At 48.0% G+C, this 24,807-nt stretch overlaps 1 protein-coding gene across 4 annotated transcripts in view; it reads right to left on the bottom strand.

The window, feature by feature from the left end:
- The window catches only part of TENM4 (teneurin transmembrane protein 4), an 855,551-nt gene that overhangs the window by 445,850 nt on the left and 384,894 nt on the right, over positions 1 to 24,807 (bottom strand). For all 4 annotated transcript variants that reach the window (XM_070365001.1, XM_070365000.1, XM_070365002.1 and 1 more), the window contains one exon: positions 1,656 to 1,943. In XM_070365001.1, coding sequence (XP_070221102.1) covers positions 1,656 to 1,878 — 223 coding nt within the window. In that variant the 5' untranslated portion in view covers positions 1,879 to 1,943. The remainder of the gene's footprint in view (positions 1 to 1,655; positions 1,944 to 24,807) is intronic.

The following is a 24,807-nucleotide window of genomic DNA, read 5'->3' as shown; positions in this document are numbered from 1 at the left end:
CACAACTCAAACCAGGTCTGTCTGATGTCAGAGTCTGAGCTGTTAACCACAAATGGGAAAGAGCTGAAGACGCTTTGCCTTTAAAGCACCAGAGGCAGTCTTGCTAACAGGTCAGCTTTCCATGTGGATAGAAGCCTGGGGGAGAGGCCAGCTGGGCGGTCAGGCTCTATGGGTGTGTGTGTGTGTGTGTGTGACCAGCTCCTCTTGTCTCTATGATCTTGGGCAAATGAATCATTGAGGTTGTTGTAAAGGTTAACTAACAACATCAGAATGCATATAAATTACAAGGCACGGCCCCCTGCTAACCTTGTCCATGGAAGGGGAGTGGGCAGGGCAGAATCAGGGAGGGCCGTGTGAACTGTCAGGGACTTGTAGAGGCCTACCCAGCATTGAAGAGGCTCTGCAGGCAGAAAAACAGGAATCACTGAGGCACCAGGGTAGGCGACTTATATCACAGCAGGGGTGGGAATAACGAGCAGCCCTGCAGGGCTGGATGTGGGTGGTGGGGTGTGGAAAGGCAGGGGATAAAACAGCCCAGAAAGACAAAGACTTGGGGAAAGCCCTCTGGTGTTGAGGAACTCACGGTAGGGAACAACGGGGAGTCAGTCTCTACTTCGCTCTAGCTGCAGGGCTGAGCATGGCCCAAAAGGCGGCAGCACTGAGTGAAGAGGGGTTGTGGTCAACCCCCTAAGAGAGATGATAGTGGCCGGAACTGGGACAGTGGCTGATGGGATAGAGAAGAGGGATGGATTTGAAAGGTATTCTGGAGTTGGATGGCTAGGCTTTCATGACTGTGGTGTGTAGGGATTGAAGGAGAGGGAGTCAGGCACCAAGATATCCCCCCAGATTACTAAATTCTTAGGTCTGGGATCACCAGCGTCTTCCTCTCAAGGTCAGTGAAAGTCGCTCAGTCCTGTCTGACTCTTTGCAACCCCATGGACTATACAGTCCATGGAATTCTCCAGGCCATAATACTGGAGTGGGTAGACTTTCCCTTCTCCAGGGGATCTTCCCAACCCAGGGATCAAAGCCAGGTCTGCCACACTGCAGGCGAATTCTTTGAGGGAAGCCCACAGAGCTACTCATAGCCTCAAGGTCAGGACAGTGCTTAATGCAGAGAAGCTGCTAAGATATGTTCGCTGAATGAATACACATAGAACAAACAACAAAACCAATAACTAGGACTTACTCAGCACTTGGTGCTATCACACTTACCTCGTAAACGCGTCCTCTCATGAATCCTCGAGACAAATCAGGGCAGTAAAGAATGCTCACGGCCTCTCACCGGAGAGGCTTGGAGGAGAGCCGGAAACTGCTCAGAACTCAACGCCAGGCAGGCGCTGACACGGAGCCAGCACCTAACCGTCTCATTAAGCCCACAAGAGGGGTGAGCAGGCAAATGAATGAACCAAGAGCGGACTATAGCCGAGGCTCTGAGCAGAGTCAGGCTGCCAAAATAACGGAGAGCTGGAGTTGACCAGGAGCGCTAGACCCCACTGGGCTCGCGTGTCAGCTCACCTGCCGCCCCAATGTAAACCACGTGCGCCCCCATCCCAGGGCACACCTGTGCGCATGCGCGACCCAGCCGGGCCCCATTGCCCCCTGGGCACACTTGTGCGCAGGCGCATCCTAACCCCCTACCCGGGCGCCCTCACCTGCGCGGCAGAACTCCTCGGCCTCCTGTGGTACCAGGTCCTTGACGCGGCTGCCGTAGGTGAGGCGCGCGTCCTGGTCGTAGGCCTTGAGGGTCTCGCTGGAGCTGTAGGACTTCTGCGGGGCCTTGCCCTCTTCGCTGTCGGCCGACGAGCTGGTGTAGCGGCGCTCGGCGTCGCGGCGCCGGGTCAGCGAGCGGTATGGCTTCCTCTCCTTCACGTCCATGGCCTCTGGCCCGCGCTCCTCCACATCCACGAACAGGGTCCTCGCTGCGCTCAGGGCCGAGTGGTCTGGAGCCCGAGAAACCAAAGAAAGGGCGTGAGCTGCGGACCCAGGAGGAAAAGGAGAGCCCGGGGTCCATCCCGGACTTCGCTTCACCCCGCAGCGCTGTGGATGAGGGTCCTCAGGCTCTGCAGACTGAGGGCTCCATGGCCACGCAGCTGTAAGTGGCACAGGGGGAACTTGCACCCAAAGTCGGTAATGATGAACCCCTTCTTGTCCTGCTCGGTGACCTCTCCACCTGTGAAGATGCCTGGAGCCTCTCCTTCAGTGATGGGTATCAAGAAAGCTGATATCGAAGGCCAGAGAGCACCGGTTTTTCAATCGCCCTGGATGGGAATCACATGTGTATAGGGGCCCTGGGACAGGGCCTCACACAGACTAGGGGCTCCTTAAGAATATGTGAAATAATGACTACATTCAGGCACTGCAATAAGCGCTTTACATATATTATTTTATCAAATGTCATATGTCCCCAGATGTTTTTATTTTCTCCAAACTTTTCTGGAAATGAGCAAAGGTGTAAGCAACCAATCCACAGTTATCACCACTAGATAATTAATTACCTGCTTATTGTCTCTTTTCTTGCACTAATATGTAAGCACCATGAAAGCAGGGGCCATGATACTTTTGCTCTCTCCTGATTTACTGCACCTCGGAGAAGGCAATGGCACCCCACTCCAGTACTCTTGCCTGGAAAATCCCATGGACAGAGAAGCCTGGTAGGCTGCAGTCCATGGGGTTGCTGAGAGTTGGACACGACTGAGTGACTTCACTTTCACTTTTCACTTTCATGCATTGGAGAAGGAAATGGCAACCCACTCCAGTGTTCTTGCCTGGAGAATCCCAGGGACAGGGGAGCCTGGTGGGCTGCCATCTATGGGGTCACACAGAGTCAGACACGACTGAAGTGACTTAGCAAGCAAGCAAGGTGAAGGCTGGTGCCTCTCATACATATTTAATAAACCAGCCAACCAATCTCCATCTGACAGATGAGAAAACTGCCATGTCAAACCTCCTTGAAGATGACTTGGGTGTGAGTATCAAAGCCAAGATCTGAAACCAGGTCTGTTTGACTCTAAAGCCCCAGTTTTCCTATTTTATTATTCCCAGGTGAGTCTCCTCCCTCCCACCACACAAAAGTGTCCTTACAGGTAGGCTGGTCCTGGCAACCATGCCAATCAGAGAACTCCCTCATCTCCAGACTTGTCCATCTCATTGGAGGCGCCACAGCACCTGCTGTATACATCTGGGGTTTGCCAGGGTATCTGATTGATGGGAAGCTCCTCATCTCCTATTCTCTTTTCCGCATCTTGACTATTTTGCCCTGCTGCTGCTGCTGCTGCTAAATCACTTCAGTCGTGTCTGACTCTATGCGACCCCATAGATGGCAGCCCACCAGGCTCCCCCGTCCCTGGGATTCTCCAGGCAAGAACACTGGAGTGGGTTGCCATTTCCTTGTCCAATGCATGAAAGTGAAAAGTGAAAGTGAAGTCGCTCAGTCGTGTCCGACCCTCAGCAACCCCATGGACTGCAGCCTACCAGGCTCCTCTATCCATGGGATTTTCCAGGCAAGAGTACTGGAGTGGGGTGCCATTGACATTTTTAAAAGCAGTTATGTCACCCTCTTTCTCTTTCCATATGTCTTCCTTTGGCGTTGGGGTCCAAACGTAGCCAGCCCCCTGCAAGAGTCAGGAGGTCAGCACAGGAGGAAAGCAGAATATCCTGCACAAAGTATGATTAGAGCTCTTTCCTGAAACATACAACCTTCTCAGGCCTTTCATAGTTCCACTTTTCAGAGCAACATGGGCATACAAAATGTGCTGTTGTGTCATGGTCCTAACAGAGAAGCACCAGAGCAAGAGCTGTCATCAAGGACTCTCAGTGACCAACAAGGAGGGTGGTAGGTCTGTCCAATGGGGCAGTGGTGTTCAGTGCCTGCCCATGCTGTGACACAGGAGTTTAGGGGGTTTGTGACTTTTTAAGACAGGCTGGAAATTTAGACTTGGATGTAAAACGTCTGATTTTTAAATGTTATCCATTATTATATGTAGGCCAAACTAAACACACTGATGGAAACCACTAGCCAGAACAAAACTGACCCAAGTTCTGCCTCTGATCATGAGGTATCAGTATCCCTTTGGCCTGAGGAGGCACTCTTCCTTCCCAAGTCCCCCAGGGCAGAGCTTAGCTAGGTTCCAAAGCAACCTTTGTCTTCTTATTAAAGGGCCCTCTGGACCCACTCAAATGGGGTCATATGTCCTAACCCAGAAAACTGCACCACTTTCTCTGCAAGAAAACATCTGAGGTTACCACTAGATGCCTTTGGGATTTATCACAGATCCCGAGTGTCTGCTGCAGACTTCCCTCTACATAGTTCTCCATGATCTTCAAGAGTGCAAGTATTTGTGACTTTACTGGTGCCTCAAAATAACCACGAAGTATATATGACAACTATATTCACCCCCCCGTTTTATACATGAGGCCACAATAACCCAGAGCCCTACCATCTCCTACCCAGGGGCATATGGTGAGCTAGTGGCAAAGCCAGCATTACTAGGTAGACTACAGTGCCTTAGGGTTATAGTTAGAGCTAGTTGAAATGAATAAAGGACATTTTGGGGGGCTCAGTTTTCAACATGGCCCTGGAAATTAGTGCTGGGATGAGGGGGTTTGATCTAGGATACACAGAGATCAAATCATCTTCCTGGGGCCTCAGGGTCCTGAGCTCTGCTCTCTTGATGCTAGGCCTCCTGACACAAGCTGTCAAGCAATGATCTTCTGAGTGCCTGAGGACCAGGACCACAGGGAAGACAGGGGATGATACTTTCTACTCCAGGGTCTGCAAAATATTTCTGTCTAAAATCCATAATTTGAAAAATATCTTCTGTTGTGAGTTGATACACAGATATATGTATGTGAGTGTGTTTGTATGAAATGGAAAAAAAAGATATAAAAGTTACTACCATGAGGGGCAATACACTCTCATATTTCCTATTTCATTCTCTTTCATTTTTTGAAAATGGCTGATTATAACTCTCTAAACTGAAATCATAGCCCAGTGCTGGCTTTTGACTCAAAGCAGTGGAGGTGATGGAATTCCAGTTGAGGTATTTCAAATCCTAAAAGACGATGCTGTGAAAGTGCTGTGCTCAATATCCCAGCAAATTTGGAAAACTCAGCAGTGGCCACAGGACTGGAAAAGGTCAGTTTTCATTCCAATCCTAAAGGAAGGCAATGCCAAAGAATGCTCAAACTACCGTACAATTGCACTCATTTCACATGCTAGCAAAGTAATGCTAAAAATCCTCAGTACGTGAACTGAGAATTTCCAGACGTTCAAGCTGGATTTAGAAAAGGCAGAGACACCAGATATCAAATTGCCAACATCCATAGGAAAAAGCAAGAGCATTCCAGAAAAACATGTACTTCTGTTTCATTGGCTACATGAAAGACTTTGTGTGGATCACAATGAATTGTGGACAATTCTTAGAGAGATGGGAATACCAGACCACCTTACCTGCCTCCTGAGAAACCTGCATGCAGGTCAAGAAGCGACAGTTAGAACCAGACATGGAATAATAGACTGGTTCCAAATTGGGAAAGGAGTACATCAAGGCTGTATATTGTCACCCTGCTTATTTAACTCATTTGGAGAGTACAGCATGCAAAATGCCAGGCTGGATGAAGCACAAGATGGAATCAAGATTGACAGGGGGAATATCAACAACCTTGGAACTGCAGATGACACCACCCTTATGGCAGAAAGCAATGAGGTACTAAAGAACCTTTTGATGAAGGGGAGTGAATAGGAGAGTGAAAAGCTGGCTTAAAACTCAACATTCAAAAAATGAAGATCATGGCATCTGGTCCCATCACTTCAAGGCAAATTGATGGGGAAACAATGGAAAAAGTGACAGACTTTATTTTCTTGGGCTTCAAAATCATTGCTGATGGTGACTGCAGCCATGAAATTAAAAGACACTTGTTCCTTGGAAGAAAAGCTATGACATAGAGTATTAAAAAGCAGAGACATTACTTTGCTAACAAAGGTCTGTATAGTCAAAGCTATGGTTTTTCCAGTAGTCATGTATGGATGTGAGAGCTGGATCATAAAGAAGGCTGAGTGCTGAAGAATGTTTTCGAAATGTGGTGTTGGAGAAGACTCTTGAGAGTTCTTTGGACTGCAAGGAGATCAAACCAATCAATCCTAAAGGAAGTCAACCCTGAATATTCACTGGAAGAACTGATGCTGAAGCTCCAATACTTTGACCACCTGATGCGAAGAGTTGACTCACTGGAAAAGATCCTTATGCTTGGAAAGACTGAAGACAGGAGGAGAAGGGGATGACAGAGGGTGAGATGGTTGGATGGCATCACTGACTCAATGGACAACAGTTTGAGTAAGCTCCGGGAGCTGGTGAAGGACAGGGAAGCCTGGCATGCTGAAGTCCATGAGGTTGCAAAGAGTCAGACATGACTGAGTGAGTGAACAACAATGGCTTAGCCTAATTTGGATAAGGATTTATGGGGACTGCCACCTCAACTCGGTTCTCTCTGACTCCTTACCTCCAACCAATTACTTCAAGTAACAATAATGATGGTGGTGATAATAATAAGCACTCAATTAATTTTAATGTTAATTGGTCACTAATAGTTCATAATATAAATAATGGCATTATTAATATCCAATATACTGTTCTATTTAGTAGCTATTACTTAGGGAGTGTTTTAGTTCATAACTTTTACTATAATTTTATGTGATAACATTTTAATTCTCACTTCGATCCAGTGTTATAGGTACTAGAGTTCTCTGCAAAGTACAGATGAGAAATTAATGAGGTTAAGTGTCCTGCCCAAGGTTATACAGCTCTTCAGTGATGGAGCCACAGTTTGGACCCAGGTAACTCAGCTCAGCACATGGATATAACCCCTGAATGGGACTGCCTTTATGGACTGTGCCAGGTCATGCCACTGCCTGCCTTTGTCCCTCTAGCTGCCCTGTGGAGCCTTCCAGATGAATTCCATTTTCTTGGTCAAAATGGAAAGCTCTTCTCCATCTGGCCCACCTTCTGTGGCCTTCACACCTCTGTGCATGCCTGCTGCATCACAGGACATCCAGCTGACTGGATGGTCTGTGTTCACGTCTGCATCTCCTCCTGACTGCAGGAGGCTGAAGGCGGGCCTGGCCTCCTAAGTGTTCATGAAACGTCTGCTGAGTGAATGAATAAGTAAAATTACTTGGCAGCTACTTTATCCCTTCTTACCAATCTTAAGCGATATAAACTGTGGGTAGTTACATTTAGGCCATGTGTGCTAGGAACAACTAGGATTGAACTAAAGGCATTGCTTGGATGTATGATTTTTAAATTTCAAAGGCAACCTGGGTTTGAAGTATATGTCTACCACTTCCCAGCTGTGTGACCTTGGTCAGGTTATTTAACCTCTCTGTGCTGCAGTTTCCTCATTCAAATAGTACCAATCTCTGAGGTTGTTCTGAGGATGAAATGAGTTAATACATAAAGAAAAAGGTCCTACTGTATAGCACAGAGGACTACATTGAATACCTGTGATAAACCATAATGGAAGAGAATATATATATATATATATATCTGAATCACTTTGCTATACAGCAGAAATTAAACGCAACATTGTAAATCAACTATACTTCAATAAGATTAAAAAAAAGAAATACATGCTAGTCGTTATTATCATCATAAAAGTCCCACATTTTAGTTTTAGAAGGCTCCAGTTACACGTCAGTTATAACTGGAGAGGGAATATGCCCTTGGAAACATATGTTAAAAAAGTCCGAGATGCAGTTTTGGCTGTTAAACTGGTGGATGACTATGTCTCTTATCACCATGTACCTGTTGACTGAAGACACTGGCTTTGAGGCAAAGGCTCAGTAATTACAAATTATTAAGAACACAGTTCTCAAATTCATGGCTTCCCTGTTCCAAAGGAGAGGCAAGGAGAACATTTGCCTGCTCTCATTTCCTTTTCACTTTTTCCATTTTAGTCTTAATATAGTAATTCAGTAAATATTTACTTCTTTTAAACAGATGGGAGATTGGTCATGGTTCACACTGAAGCTGGCATTTAATCGAGAGAAAAAGAGAAGGTTGGGATGAAAGAAGTGACGGTGGAGAAAAGCTCCTGATGGAGCAAGGGTGTGCAGTAGAGGGATGCGGAGGCCCTGGAGGGGTGGGGGCAGTGCTGGGGAAGGGTGTCAGTTCAGCCTGCGGCCCCCAGCCATGGGCTGGAGGACAGAAGCACCCGCACACGTCCATGCCTATGCAGTCAGTCCCTCCTTAGCCTGCTGCCCTCCAAGCTCCCCACCTGACCCTCCTGACCCTTCCTCTGCTGCTTCTCACTGACTGCAGAATAATCCACAGCCCAACTCACCTCTACCAGAAACACCCCTCTTGCCCACTGAAACTCTTCTACAGGTAAGCCCTGAGCACACAAAGTTACCTTTGCAGAGGAGTTCATTTCCACAACCTGTTAGAGACCACTCTTGTGCTAGAACTCATGTCCAGAGATGAGCAGGACATGAGTTCTGTGGGGGCAGCTCCCCATCACTCTGGGGTGTCAGCCATAGGTACTATCAACGAAGGGTGCTTTGAGAAACCATGAACCACAGTTGTATAGGAGAAAGAAATGGCAACCCCCTCGAGTGTTCTTTCCTGGAGAATCCCATGGACAGAGGAGCCTGGCAGGCTATAGTCCATGGGGTTGCAAGAGTCAGACACAACTTAGCGACTAAACCACCATAGTTGCATGACCTTCTCCTCACTTTTGGTCGGTCTACAGTGAAGGAGTGTGGGCTCTGGACAAAGGTCGGGAAGAATCAAGTCTGCACTGAATGCTGTGCTTGGTGCTTCCCACACAGACCCACGCGAACCCTAGTTACTTCTTATTTTGGTGGCTGTGCCTCACAGCATGTGGGATCTAGTTCCTTGACCTGGAATCAAATCCATGCCCACTGCACTGGAAGCACAGAGTGTTAACCAGTTAAGCCCCCTGATCACTTCTCAGTTTAGAGACTGGACTCAGCGAGCCAGGTGGTTGATAACATTCACACAGCCAGTAAGCCAGCGATTCTAAAATCAAATATATATATATATACACATTTTTTTTTTTCTTTTCCTTGGAGCTGGATGCAGATGGATCTGAAGGTTTGAACAGTGTATGAATGTGGAGACATGTGCTGATGACAGCAAAAGAGGCAGCGACAATAAAACAGCAGTTAATTGAACACCTACTCATGCCGGAGCTTTGTAGGTGTTGTTTCTAATCCCCTGCAACAACTCTGCAGGTTAGATGTTATCCTCTTATTTCATATTTTCTCTTATTTACTCTTAGTTTACAAATGAGATAACAAGCTCAAAGAGATTAAGTGATTTACTCTTAAATCACATGGCTTCCAAATGTCAGGGTCTAGATTTGAATCAGAAGAAAATGTTTAATCCTGAAGAAAGGTATTGCACACCTAGAGCCAGAGGTTAAGTTGTTTAGTAAATGATCGCTAAGGACCCTTCCTGCTAAGTGCTGCGGAAGATGCATGGCAGCGAGGTATGAAACTGCCTTCCTGCCTCCCCTCCTCCCCTCTCCTCCCATCCCTGCCTCCCTCAACACTGACTCCCTACCCTGCTCTGCAAGCCTTGTGTGAGGCTTCAGTGGACAAGGCAAACGAGTTTCCTACAGCTTGGAGTTTCTAGACAAATCAGGCTGGGGAGGCACACCAGAATGGCTGCGAATGTAGGTCAGGTGGACAAAGTGCAGAGGCGAGTCAAGGACCACCGCCCAGAGAAAGCGACGTCCAAACCATGACCAAAGAAAGTCACGTAAAAGTGAGCCAGGCCAGATGGTCTTCAGGTAAGGAGAGAACGAAGTCTCGATCTGCGATTTTCCCATTTTCTCTGACCTATAGTAAAAAATACCTTTATTTCACCCACTTGAATCCACAGATTTCTAACAAAAACAAAAAACTTCAAAAAACATACCTAATCTTTCCTCAAGAGTGGAATCTGATGTTTTCTATCTTATTCTAGACTACTAAAATAGAAATATGGACGGGTTGCCAACCTAGAGTCTGAGGAAGAGCATTCTAGGTCACAGCCTGGATGAAAGGGGGGGGGGGCGGGGGTGGGTGGTGAGGGAGACTGGGAACAGACCGAGTTCAGACTTCAGAGAGGGAAAGAGGTTTGAGGTCAAGCTTGAGAGGTGAGGAGTGAGCAGGCTGGTAGAAGAAATAAAAAGATATTTCCATGAGTGATTATAGCGTAAGTGGACAGTACAAAGTGAAAAGGCAAGTGGTAGGAAACCTGGGCCTGGAAACCCCAGCAGAGCATGCAGTCCCCAGCCTCTGTGGCACCAGGAGCCGGTTTCAGGGAAGATAGTGTTTCCATGGACCCGGGCTTGGGGTAGGGAATGGTTTCGGGATGATTCAAATGAATTACATTTATTGTGCACTTTATGTCTGCTATTAGAACATCAGCTCCACCTCAGATTAGCAGGCCTTAGATCCTGGAGGTTGGAGAACCTTGCTCTAGCTGGTTTTCTGGGGGCGGGAGCAGACCTCCAAGAAAGGCAAGGATGTGGGATTCAGGAAGAGAAGAGGAGATGGGGAAACAAAGCTTTTGGTGTTTGGGAAAAACTCACAAAGCCAACCTGGGCCCTGCACATGGGCTCCAGCAATATTTATGAGGGCAGGGGCCTGGAGCATTCACACAGAGACCTCATCAGACGTACAGCCCTGCCGAGGACCCTTTGCCCCTGCCAGAGCCTCAGGGAAACGGGGGCTGTTACCACCCTGGGTTTCCCTGCAACCTCAGAAACGACCAGAGACGAGCCAGGAAATTGACTGAATTCCTACTGGACTAAAGTTTTATAAGTTTTCCTTAACACAAGCACACGGTGATATTTTCAGTTCTTAGTGTGTCAAAAAGTGCCCATAAATATTTCAGAGCTAAAATGTGTTCTGCAAAATGTAAGTCCTGGGCAGCGTGTGTGTGTGTGTGTGTACATGCAGAAAGTCATCATAAATTTTAACTTTGCTTAGTCCTTCAAAGTCTGCTCTGGCGAGTCCTTTGTTTTCAATTCCAGCACGATATGAAGGTGAATGCCAGGGAGAGAGGCACCTCCTCTGTGGCAGGTACTGTGCTGGTTCATGCACAAGCCACAGAGGCAGGCACCAGTATCCCCACTTTACAGATTTGGAAACTGAGGCTCAGAGTAGCAAAGGGATGCTCCATTCACACAAAATGCCACGGCTGGAATCCAGGTGCTCTGTGCTCCCTGTGGCAGCCCCCAGAGCACATTTCTCTGACCTGACACATTAGGGAATCCCCTGCCTTTTAAAGTGCCGAGACAGTGGTTACGACAAGGGCAGGGAAAGGCAAGGACTTGGTGTGCATTACCTCATTTAGCCCTCACCACGCCCCAGAACCGTTCTCTTTTAACAGATGAAAGAAACTGGGATGTTTAGAGGTTAAGTGCTTTGCCCAGAGGACCACAGCAAGGAAGGGGAAGAGCCAGGATTCAAACTTGGGTCTCTGTGACCCTCGGGCTCAAGCTTTTAACCAGAACCCGTACTGCTTCTCACATCACCCCTTATCCTAATGTGCTTAAATGTTCTATCTGTTCTTCCACCTTGTGTTTTAAGCAACGTTAATTCTTCTGATCAACTAAGTTAGCACCTGACCTGAACTTGTACAGTTTCACCTCTAAGTGTTCCCGCCCAGAAAGCCAGCACTGTGGGCCAGGGAAAGGGCTTCCTTGGGGACATGGTGGACTGTGGCCCTGTGCCCAGCCTGGCTGCGGGGACATCCCTCATCAGCGGCTGGCAGGCAGGTGACAGATGGTCCCGCTGCCCACAAAAGCCATGTCGCCCTTCTGTTGGAAGGCTTGTCACAGGTCAGGCACCAAAGGGCCCATGGTTGCTGTATGGGCACAGCTCCTCTAATTCCGGCTGGGGGAGCTCCCACCAGGGCGTCCCCAGCCCTGAACCCCCAGGGCTGAGCCCATGCAGGACACAGAACAAAGTCAGTCCTCAGCCAACGGGAGCTATCACTGGGGCTGTAGTGTCTGGATTCCTCCAGCTACAGTCTCCTCTCCCAAAGCTATTTGCCTGCCAATGATTCCCCTTTACAAATGGTGACATCTCAGAGTCAGAAAATGTGGCATTTATTGCCTTAAGAGTGAAAGCACCAGCAAAGGTCAGCACGTTCATGTCCCCCCCACACCAGGTGGTCGCACCACCTCCAGAGCCGGGGACTTGACTGCCTCCAGAGACAGCTGTGGCTGTGGGATTGTGCTTCCTGCCATGGAGCCACACCTGCTTCCTTTCAGCTTCCTTCCACAGGCCTCAGCTCTGCCCCCTGGGGTCTCAGGCAATGAGTGTAACAATTTGTGCTGGCAGCCTTCCGGGCTGAAGAGGGACCAATCTGTGTGTCCTTGAGTCTTCTCGTCAGATGGAACATCTCGGCATCCCAGTCACCTCTCCCCAGGTTCATCCATCTCACTCCCTTTTCCCATCTGACGAGGCTTCATCAGACCTAGGGTGAGGTTTCTCGCCTTCTGAGATGGCCCCGCTCTGTGGAGTGTGTTTCTTCTAGGGTCTCTCTCGCCTTTTGAGACAGACCACTTTCTGTCTATGGAATGTGCAGCTCTCTAAATAAATCCACTTCTTATCTGTCACTTTGCCTCTCACTGAATTCTTTCTGCCATGAGACATAAAGAACCTGAGCTTCAGTAAGTCCTGACTCTAGAAGCTAAGGTCCTCATACACTCAAATGGAAGATGGGATGAAATCCATCCTCCTGACCTCAATCAAATAAAGCTTGGGCTCTGTTCACCTCTGCCCCCATTCTATTTTCAGTTCTCCTCTGCTCAACTCCTTTCACGAATAGCATGTACCCTTAGTTTAAAACTTCTCCAACTTTGCTCTTTGGGGAGGCACTGCTTTAGTAAAAGGAGGATAAGGGGACGGCAGAGGATGAGATGGTTGGATGGCATCACCAACTCGATGGACATGAGTTTGAGCAAGCTCCAGGAGTTGGGGATGGAGTGGGAAGCCTGGTGTGCTGCAGTCCGTGGGGTTGCAGAGTCAGACACGACTGAACAACTGAACTGCTGAACTGCTTTGGTAAAAGATCCCATTGTTTTCCTTACTTGCTGCAAGTAATTAATCCTTCCTTCTCCACAACCCTCCTTCCCCTAAAACAATCTAGGGTGAGACTTGGGGGACAAGTAGTTTGACCAGAGCAGTCAGAGGACAGACGTGTCTACGGTGATTCCAACACAGTGAACACAAAAGAGCAGCTGACCCAGACACTTGGGCGAAGAGGGTCACCAGCTCAGGTGTCCTGAAGGAGGTGACACCTGAGCTGAGGAGGGAGAGCTGTGTGCTGTGCTTAGTCGCTCAGTCATGTCCGACTCTTTGAGACCCCGTGGACTGTAGCCCGCCAGGCTCCTCTGTCCCTGGGATTCTCCAGGCAAGAATACTGGAGTTGGTTGCCATTGCCTTCTCCAGGGGATCTACCTGGCCCAGGGATTGAACCCAGGTCTCCTGCATTGCAGACAGATTCTTTACCATCTTTACCAGGGAAGCCCAAAGGAGCTACCTGGGGGACAGGGGGAAGAGAGTGCTCAGGATTGCTCACATGCCTCTCTCACGGGGCACAGTCTGCATGTCCCTCACCCTCTCTTCAGCACTGGACTCCATATTCCCATGGGGAACACAAACCTGTGTGGCTTCTTTGAAAGGGAGGTACCTTGTGTGCTGAGACTCAATATTTCCATGAACACCACCTTGAGAAACAGTCTCTTCTGCAGTGCAGCACTCCCTGAAAAGGGTCCTCTTTCCTTCTCCCTAGAAAACCAGTATAAGCGCTGAAGCCCTCTCGACTCTCTGTAAAATGTATACAATGGTCCCGCACCGATTTCTCATTTTTTAGGGGTTTGTTCTGAGACCACACTTTGAGATAAGCAGGAGTGGGGAGAGATAGGCCGATTAATCGCACATCCCCTGTGGTATTCAAGGCTTACCCTGTAATGACCTGGGGTTCCTGGGTCAGGCCTCCACTCTGCAAGCAGGGGAGCCCTGAGTGGGGAGAGCTAGAGGGGAAGACCAGCCCCACGGAGAAGCAGGGCTAGTTTACGGCTCTTGGAAACAGTGAGACTCTTGGTTTTACCACTAATTCCCTTGATCCCAGAATTTAATACGGACTCTAAGATGTGCAAAGATTGCAACTGCTGTGCCCTCTGAGAGTGGCCCAGGGCCTTGTGGTCATGGAGAGGTGGAGATGGGGCTCAGAGGCTGTGACAGCCCACAAGTGAAGAGCCAGGCGCTCTCAGCTTCCTTGTGTTTCTGTCCATGGCCTCTGTTTCCTTTTTTGCAACATGGGGTGGGGGTGGGGCAGGCCCCACATAATCCATGCCTGAGGTTTGCCTTTATGTTCCCAGACAGACAGACACACACAAACACCACACAGACAGAGTGCAATTCAGAGCGCTTTGTCAAGGGCCAGGGGTTCTGGAAAAGTGCAAAGCCCCTTGTGGGAAGTGCCAGGAGGGGTGCTCCCCACAGACAAAGCTTATCAGCAAAGGTGCCCCAGAAATGGATGTCCAGGTGGGAAAGCAAGGGAGACAGAAGCAGCTTGGGCAGAATTTTGCTTCTATCTCTGTGTACTCAAGTCTCAAAGAGGTGGAGGAAAAGGCTCGTAAAAATGGGGAAACCCCAACTGCCTGAAGCTGCCGCCATTTCCAATAATTAAAGGCAGACTTAATAGATATTAGGGCCCTCTTTCCAGCAGCTGGGTGGTCAGGCAATTTTTACTTCAATAATTAGCTGCTGTAAGTCACACAGAACTGGAGACAGATAAAGGCAGGGCCAGTCTCTCATGGAGTTAATTGTGCCCAGGGTTCTACACACCTAATCAAGCTTGCATGGCTCCCATCCCTTTCATCCAAGGCCTCAAAGGACTTTGCTTGTGGTAATTAAGTCTCCTAAATAAAGAAAGCTGAGCACTGAAGAATTGATGCTTTTGAACTGTGGTGTTGGAGAAGACTCTTGAGAGTCCCTTGGACTGCAAGGAGATCCAACCAGTCCATCCTAAAGGAAATAAGTCTTGAATATTCATTGGAAGGACTGATGCCTAAACTCCAATACTTTAGCCAGCAGATGCAAAGAACTGACTCACTTGAAAAGACCCTGATGCTGGGAAAGGTTGAAGGCAGGAGAAGGGGACGGCAGAGGATGAGGTGGTTGGATGGCATCACCGACTCAATGGACATGAGTTTGAGTAAATTCCGGGAGTTGGCGATGGACAGGGAGGCCTGGCGTGCTGCAGTCCATTGGGTTGCAAAGAGTTGGACACGACTGAGTGACTGAACTGAACTGAACTGAAATGCCATAAAGAAAGGGATTCTCCTTGGCAGTCTGAGTGAAGAAGAGGAGGCTGGGGTGAAGGTAGGGTGGTTGGCCTTGCCAACCAGGCTTGGGGACAGAGGACAAGGAAGAGGCCCCAATCCTGACGCTGGGCCTTTTAAGCCTCTGGCTGGTGCGTTCGGCCCTGAGACAGGACAACTGCAAGCCTTATGGCATCACTGGCTACCTCCTGTGGAGCCTGGTTCAACCTGCCCCAATGTGGTCCAGATGGGCATCCAAAGCCTTTCTAAATGTTGCAAGCTGGACGGTCTCTGGGGGATGTATTTATTAGATGCATCACATCAGGTAGGGGTAACTCAAAGAACACTCTCTATTTTCAGAGTTAGAAGGGAGCCAAAGGATGTAGTGGGCCAGCCCATCGATGTTTGCTTCCCTCTGCATCCTCATGGAGCCCAGCCTTTGCTTGATCTCCGATGACACTGCTTACTCCTAACATATTTCAGACCCTAAGCTTGACCTTAGTTCATTCTGATGGTTGATGGTGAGCTGAAATTGCCTTCCTTTGGGAGACTTCCCACTGACCTTATCTCTACCTTAAAATCTCACAGAGAAGCCCTACCCCTCCGCTCCAGATCATGCTCTCTCCCCCTCAAGCTCCAGAGGAGCACAGTGGTGAAAAACACAAGCTGTATGTCAAAAGCCCACTCCCTCCCCAAAATGATACAACTGGAGCTCATGGAAACTCCAGCTCATGCTCTGTGGAAGACTTGTCAAAAAGATGAAAGGACAAGCTACGGGGTGGGAGAAGATATTTGCAAACCACATATTCAACAAAAGCTTAGCATCTAGAGTGCATAAACAACTCTCAAAACCCAGTAGTGAAAAAAAAAATTACCCAATTAGAAAATGGCCCAAAGATGAACAGACATTTCACTGCAGAAGATATGCAGATGGCACACGAAAAGATGTTCAACATCAAGGGCCAGCAGGGAAATGCAAATGAAGCCCCAGCATCACCACACACCCATCAGAAGAGCGAAGGTGAAAAATTGTGACACCTCTGAACGCTGGCGAGGGTGCAAGACTCTGGATCACCCACTCATACATTTCTGGTAGGAATGCAAAACAGTAGAGCCCCTCTGGAAACCAGCTTGGCAGTTTCTTATGAAACTAAATACCCAATTACTATACAACCAAGTGGTTTCCCTCTTGGGCATTTGTCCCTCAGAAACAAAAACATATGTTTACACAAGGATCTGTACAGAGATGTTCACAGAAGCCCTACTCATAAGAGTTAAAAACGGGAACCAGTCCAGATGTCCTTCCATAGGCGAATGGCCAGGTAAATGGAATGCCATGGGAATATTACTTGGTGAGAAAAAGGAATGAATTGATGATACTAATGAATCTCTAGAGAATTATGCGGAGTGAAAAAAGCCAATCACAAAAGCTACGGACGGCATGATTCCATTTATAGAACAGTTTTGAAATGACAGCCTTTTAGCAAAGGAGAACAGATTAGTAGTTGCCAGAGGTTAGGGACGGGGAGGGGTGGGAAGAAGGCGGTGTGGCTAAAAGAGGGCAGGCAGAGGGGTGCTTGTGGTGATGGAAATGCTCACTGTCTTGATTGGATGCAGATGACAAAATAGTGTAGAAGTAAACACACATACACACACAAATAAGTACAGGTAAAATTGAGGAAATCTGAATAAAATGAGTAGGTTGTACCAACGTCCATACCCTGGTTGCAATATCTATTCTCTTACTGTATTTTTGGAACATGTTACTATACTACTGGGGGAAACTGGGACTAGGGGACCCTGGATATCTCTGGACTATTTTTTACAACTGCACAGAAAACTACAATCATCTTAACAAAAATTTCAATTAAAATTGGTACAGCCACTGTGGAAAACAGTATGACAATTTCTCAAGAAACTAAGAATAGAACTACCATGCTGCTGCTGCTGCTAAGTCGCTTCAGTCATGTCCGACTCTGTGAGACCCCATAGACAGCAGCCCATCAGGCTCCCCCGTCCCTGGGATTCTCCAGGCAAGAACACCAGAGTGGGTTGCCATTTCCTTCTCCAATGCATGAAAGTGAAAAGTGAAAGTGAAGTCGCTCAGTCGTATCTGACCCTCAGCGATCCCATGGACTGCAGCCTTCTAGGCTCCTCCATCCATGGGATTTTCCAGGCAAGAGTACTGGAGTGGGGTGCCATTGCCTTCTCCTAGAACTACCATATGACCTAGCAATTCCTCTCCTCTCCCCTCCCATCAATTTTATATCCAGAAAAACAAAAACACTAATTTTAAAAGATACATGCTCCCCAATGTCCATAGCAGCGTTATTTGCAATTGTCAAAATATGGAAGTAACCTAAATGTCCACTGACAGATGAATAGATAAAGATGATGTAATGGAATACCACTCAGCCATAAAAAGACTGAGATTTTGCAGTTTGCAACAACCTGGATGGACTGGTAGGGTATTTGCTAAGTCAAATAAGTCAGACAGAGAAAGACAAATATTGCATGGTATCACTTTATATGTGGAATTAAAAAATACAGTAAACTAGGGAATATAACAAAAAAAGAAGCAGACTCACAGACATAGAGAACAGACTAGTAGTTAACTAGTGAGGAGAGGGAAGGGAGGAGTATCAGAGAAGGGTAAGGAATTAAGAGGTGCAAACTAGTATGTATAAAATAAGCTACAAAGATATATTGTATAACACGGGAACAAGGCTAGTATTTTATAATAACTATAAATGGAGTATAACTTTTAAAATTATACTGTACACCTGTAATTTATATAATATTGTAGATTAATATAACTTATTTTTTTTTAGAAAAAGGTCAGCCTGGAAGAGAAACCTAGACTTAAGCCTGGGATCTACTATGTACTTCCTGTACAATTTTGGATGAAGAAACTGTCTGAGCTTCACTTTCCTCACCTGTAAAATGGGAATAGTATATACTGTCTTCCAGGGTCTTCTTGAGGCTTAAATGAGGCTATCCGTGACAATGCTTAATTCTATGCATGACACATAAATAAGGGCTCAGTAAGCACCAGGAGTAAACGCTACATTATTGTTGAGGATCAGTACCTCTGTGCCTTCTCCTAATTCAATTCCCATCGGCCTTGCCTCTAGCCTGGTTGCCCTTTGAAAAGGTTCTTTTTTGGTCATTGTCACTTGTGAAAACACTAGAGTTGAAAATTCAAAAGCCTGATGCTGTCTCAATATCAGAAATGGCTCTGGCATCTTATGATTTCCAGCCATGATGCCATATTTCACATGTCGTTTTGACTAACTGCTTGCTACTTGTTTCCTGTGTGAAGTCTTTTTTTACTCCAATGAGGCAGCAAACTGCTCAGATTCATATTCATCTACCAATTCTTAGGGCTTCCCTGGTGGCTCAGTGGTAAAGAACATACCTGCCAATGCAGAAGATGTGGGTTCTATCCCTGGGTTGGGAAGGTCCTCTGGAGAAGGAAATGGCAACCCACGCCAGTATTCCTGCCTGGGGAATCCCATGGACAGGACAGCCTGTCGTGCTACAGTCCATGGGGTCGCAAAAGAATCGGACTCGACTTAGCCACTAAACAGCAACAAGCAGCTCCGAAGCATCGCCTACCTGCAGGTGCTAGTGCTAAGACAAAGCCCACCAGTGGGGGCGCTGTGTACCTGCTACAAAACCCGCAGGACGCCTCTGGAGTTTAGAACTGGGGGCACACTGCTCTTGTAAGGACACCTCTCTGTACCACACCCTTGAAGAGTCTCCCTGCTGACTCCAGGGTTGGCCGTGATTGTTGACCAAGGGGCCAGAGGGACATTGTCAACCAGGAACCAGAGGCATGAAAAACCTGTGAGTGTCTGGCCTTGATTTCTTTTGCTACATTTGTTATACCATGTAACGAGGCCTGGGTTGTCCAGCTTGTTGCTAGAGACACAAGGTTGAGGCAACCAGCCCCTGGAGACTGTGCCAGAGGAGTGAGCCCGGAGGGCAGAAGCCAAACCATCCAGCTCCGCCCAGCCCAAATTTCCGACCCCCAGAAGTAGGAACCAATAAGTGATCATTTTAATCCCAAACTCCTAATTAGTTGAGGATTAAAACATATACTCCACTATACATAAAACAGATAACAAACAAAGACCTACTGTATGGCCCAGGGAACTATACCTAATATCTTATAATAACCTATAAGGGAAGAAAATGTAAAAAAAAGAATACACACACACACACACACACACAGGGCTTCCCTGGTGGTGCTAGTGGTAAAGAACCTGCATGCCAATGCAGGAGGCATAAAAGACATGGGTTTGATCTGTGAGTTGGGAAGATCCCTGGAGGAGGGCGTGGCAACCCACTCCAATATTCTTGCCTGGAGAATCCCATAGACAGAGGAGCCTGGCAGGCTACAGACCATAGCGTCGCAAAGAGTTGGACATGACTGAAGCAACTCAGCATGCATATGTATTTACTATATACATATATATTTATGAAAGTGAAAGTCACTCAGGCATGACCGACTCTTTGCGACCCCATGGACTGTACAGTCCATGGAACTCTCCGGGCCAGAATACTGGAGTGGGTAACCTTTCCCTTCTCCAGGGGATCTTCCCAACCAGGGACTGAACCCAGGTCTCCGGCATTGCAGGTAGATCCTTTACCAGCTGAGCCACAAGGTAAGCAAGCCCCTGTATACAATATATATATACATATACAGCAGAATCACTTTGCTGTATCTCTAAAACTAACACAAAATTGTAAATTAACTATATTTTAACAACTTTTTAAAAGATCATTTTAAGCCACTGTATTTTACCGTGTTACATCACGAGGGCTACCTAATACAGGTATTATTATAATTTCTATATTATAGATGAGGAAACTGAGGCTCATATCATTACAGTACCTTAAAAAATGAAGAAATGTTATGAGGATAGTAAGAATAACACCTAATGTTTAACGAGTATACTTAAGAGTTTATACATTTTCCCATTTTTGGGGGCAATTTAATCCATCATTTTATACCTACTTTTGGGGGAATTTTTCAAAATTACATTTATATTTGAGTGGCTGCTTAATTATATGCTCTAAGCAGATGAATATCAAGTCTAGCTTGTTTAGCACCGAATCTCAAGCTTTGAGCCTTGTGAAGAGTAGGCACTTAATAAATAATGACTGGCTGGATAAATGAACAAATACCTTTGAGAGGCCATATCACGATCCTGTATTATACAGAAAACTGATGCTCAGAGAGGTGAAGTGCTTGTTTCAGAGTCATACAGCTAGCAAGAGGCAGTGCTTAGAGCAGCCCAGGTCTTTGCCTCTAAGTGCAAAGGTCTGTCTTAAATTCTCTGTGCATCTCGAGGGTGAGACAGACAAGGAAATGAATTACTACCCCACAGTTAGGGAGGAATGTTGTTGGATGAATTCCATATGTTTCAGGAATGCCAATCCCCATGCTAAGAGGATTCTGATCAAACCAAGATTCCAGCTGGACAGAAGTGTGCTGCAGCGTGAACCCAGGGCCTGGGATCAGAGGTGCCTGTTAACACTAGTCTCACGTTTGTACCACTCAGTCCCAAATCCCCACTGGGCGTCCCAGTCAAACTGGTAACACCCAGCAGACACGGGGCCGCTGAATAGCTCTGCTCTCAGCCTTTCACAAGAGACCCCCAGATGTGAGCACTAAGCTTTGCATCCCCCCTGCTCCGGGTGCCCCTTCTCTCTTCTCGGTCTCTCCCCGCTGCTCGGTACACAAAGGTGACATTCTCACAATGCTCTTAACCACCCTGTCCCAGATTCTAGCTGAGAAGGCTCTGTGACCCTCACAGCCGCCACCAGGAACAGAGGACAGGGCCGCAGGGCTGCTCAGAGCTTCAGTGGGCTCAGGTGGGCTGAGCAGAGGCCCCCGTGGTGGCTGCAGCTGCCTCTGCCTTTCAGGAGGGCCCGAACCCTCTCTGTGGGGGAGCTCTGGCCCCTGGCCCCTCTGCTGGCTTATATTACGCCTGGGTCACTGCAGCGTTGCTCCCTGGGGCCAGATCCTCACTTTGTTCTCCTGACTGTAGCCCTCAATTTGTTTTCATTAAGAAGCTCTTCCTGCCACTCCATTAATTCTGCCTTTTTTGAGGGACTGTTAAGCTCAGTGGTTAGGGACTTCCCTGGTGGCTCAGATGGTAAAGCGTCTGCCTACAATGCGGGATACCTGGGTTCGATCCCTGGGTCAGGAAGATCCCCTGGAGAAGGAAATGGCAGCCCACTCCAGTACTCTTGCCTGGAAAATCCTGTGGATGGAGGAGCCTGGTAGGTTACAGTCCATGGGGTCGCAAAGAGTTGGACACTACTGAGCGATTTTAATTTAATTAAGCTCAGTGGTTAATGGTGCCAGTCTTCAAGGTTGACTCCAGCCCGGAGAGGACGCGGGGTGGGTGGGGCTCTTTACTCCACAGGGGGGTGGGTCACGCTCTCTAGGACCCAGCCTGGCCTCTCCTAGGCAGCTCCTCAGATCTGTCCACTGTCCTTGTGCAGGCCTTTCACATCTCAGAAGTCACCAAGACCTGTAAAGCTGTGACAGGGAGAGTGTCAGTCATCACCGTCTCCAGCTTACAGAGGAGGACATTCTTTGGTAGCAGTGCAGAGCCATTAAGAGCATGGACCCTGCAGTCAGATGGCTAGGGTTCAAATCCCAGCTCTGTCACTCCCCAGCTATGGAAGCGGGGCACATTATTTAACCACTTCATGCCTGACAGCTAAAGCGGAGAGGATAACTGTACCTGTAAGATCGGGTTGTTGGGAAGACTGAGTTAACATACGCAAAGAGCTAAGAACACACTTAGCCCTTGGCTGCCATGGTGGTGACTACTACTATTGCTGCTACTGCTATTATAAACAACCAGATTCCGTAAAGCAATTATCTTTCAATAAAAAAAAAAAAAAAACGAACAAGAGGAACCATCAAAAAAAAGAAAAAGGTATTGCATTCTGGCCTGAGGTTTTAGATTTCTCCATCCCAGCCACACTATTGCATCAGGATACCGATATCTCCGTTTATCATTATTTATCCACTCACCTACTCACTGAGGAAATAGTTACTAGAAATGTACTACTGTGTGCCCAGAGCTGTGCTGAGATGCAAGGCCCGATGTCCCGGAAAGATAGGAAGGGTATCCATTTTGAACAATGTTCCAGTTTGGATCTCAGCCCTGCATTTACGAGGGATGGGCCACAGGCAGGTCATCCTTGGCCATTCTTTCCTCATCTGTAAGATGAGGCGTTATCTGTAGTGCTGCCACCCTGCCTCTTCTGAGGACCCACAGGCTCATCTAGGGGCATGGAGAAGTGGTGTGTTCTGGAACCTTTCCAGAGCAGAGCCCCAGCCCTCCTCCGGCTCTGCAAAGCCAAGAGGAGAGGAGAGCGATCTCTAAAGCAGAGGCCTTGGGAAACCTGAACCCCCTTAAGAGAGAGGGCTTTGCTTGGCTCCGACTCTGTACTCACCCTGAGGAAGCATCACAAAGCGGGGACCAGCCCCCAGGAGGGCCAGGCCCCACTGAGAGGCCAGATGGCTGGAAACCGGCCCCTTAGCCTTAACCCTCTTGACTTGCACGCCCTTCGGCCTGATGCCAGAAGAAGGAGCCTGTTCCCTTTCCCTTCTTCGCCTGAATGCAAGAGAAGGGTGTTTAAATCAGAGCCTTGAACTGAGAAGCAAATGGGAAAGGCTTGTGGAATGATGTTGAACACCATCTAGAGAAAGTCCGGGCTTATAATTTATAGTCTCTGACAAGCAATTGGATTGACCTTCCCAGAGGGAGAGGCCCTGGGGTCACAGAGAGAAAACAGAATGCCAGAGCATTGCCTAACTGGCCCTTCAGAGTCTACACAGCCCTGACAATCAGATGCCCTTCACTCACCCTCTGCTGCCCTGAGAAGCAGGTTTTACATCCTCATTTAAGCAGGGAAATGTGGCAGGCAGGCAGGAATGTGGGGTTCTGGCTCAGAACCCCACTCTGCGATCTGGCTTTGTGATCCTAAGTAAATGCCAATAATATATAAAGGGTAAATACAAACAGTGGCCCTCATCTACTGGGCACCCGGGATGCACCTGGGGATCCCTGCTGGCCAAAGTGTTGCCATTTCATATGAACTGAGGTTCAGAGGGGGCGTGGATTTGCCCTAAGTCACACAGCTCTTTTTTTTTTATTTTAAGGTTGAGATTTGGGAGCCCACATGAAGAGGTTCAATTTCTGGACCATATCATGAAGATGATCAGATCAGATCAGTCGCTCAGTCGTGTCCGACTCTTTGCGACCCCATGAATCGCAGCACGCCAGGCCTCCCTGTCCATCACCAACTCCCGAAGATGATGGCTATCAGTTATATCCAGACATTGGAGTGTCACAGGAGCAGGTGGATGTAGCTCTCGACAAATATTTGTTCCCATTATTGAGAGAATCAAGGCTCCCCAGAGGTGAAGGGTTGTATTCAAGGTCGCCCAGCCGGCAAGGAGCAGTGCGGGGACTCGATCTCCTTCTTCTGCCGTCCCTGGTCCCTTCCAAGAGGCTGCAGCTGCCGTCTGGAACACCCGCCGGCACAGCACAAGTTACAAATCTCTAGAAGCAATCAGACTGATGATATTTAAATACTCGGCTATTTGAAAAATATAACAACAAGCAGTTGAGAATAAATGCCAAACCTCTAACTGGTTAGGAACACCACCCGGGGGCACAGAGATTTGTCGGCGTGACTGATGCATCCCACTTAAATGCAACATACAGACACTTGCACACAAGAAAGGCAGGCTGTGGGCCGCGACAGCAGTGGCGTGCAGGAGGGCTGCCTGGGTTAGAAGGTGCCACTTGCACCCAAACCCATTCATTCTCCACTGCATCCCTCCACTGGAGGACCTGTTACTTCTGTTTGATTGATGAGAAGCCAAGGCCCAGAGAAGCCTGTGACTTATCCAGGGTTGCACAGTAAGCGAGTGCCTGCGTGGGATTTTAACCCAGAACTGTCTTACTCTACAATCTCAGCTCTATTCTCTGTACCTCTCCGCTGCCCACACTGTCTTTGCTGCCTGGAAGGGACAGGGTTATGTGTCTGGAGCCCTGAGAATTTAAGCCCGTTCATTGGGACTTGCTGGGTCACCTGTCCACCTCTGCCCATCACTCTTCCCTGAGTGCCTCGTCTGATCAGGTCCCTGTGCCAGGCATAAGGATTCTGAGGTGGTCTTCTTGAATGGTCCTTTCCTGCAGGTCTATACTGTCCAGTAGGGGAAACCAAGCCAGAAACAGATAACCTCCATCCATAATCTTTCTGAAGGGCGGCCTCACCCAGCCTGAAGGCAGGGGAGGTGTTGGGCTGGCTTTGTGGGGGCACCTGATGCTTTCCAGAGTCTGATGATGCAGCAGGAATCTCCCAGCCACGGAGAGAGGAAAGAAAGAGGAAAGAGTGAGGTGTGAGGTCCAGGGTCCC

This window comes from Bos mutus, chromosome 29 (genome assembly GCF_027580195.1).
Source record: "Bos mutus isolate GX-2022 chromosome 29, NWIPB_WYAK_1.1, whole genome shotgun sequence".
NCBI lineage: Eukaryota > Metazoa > Chordata > Mammalia > Artiodactyla > Bovidae > Bos > Bos mutus.
Note: the sequence above shows the minus strand (reverse complement) of the source record. Positions and strands in the feature narration are given on the sequence as shown.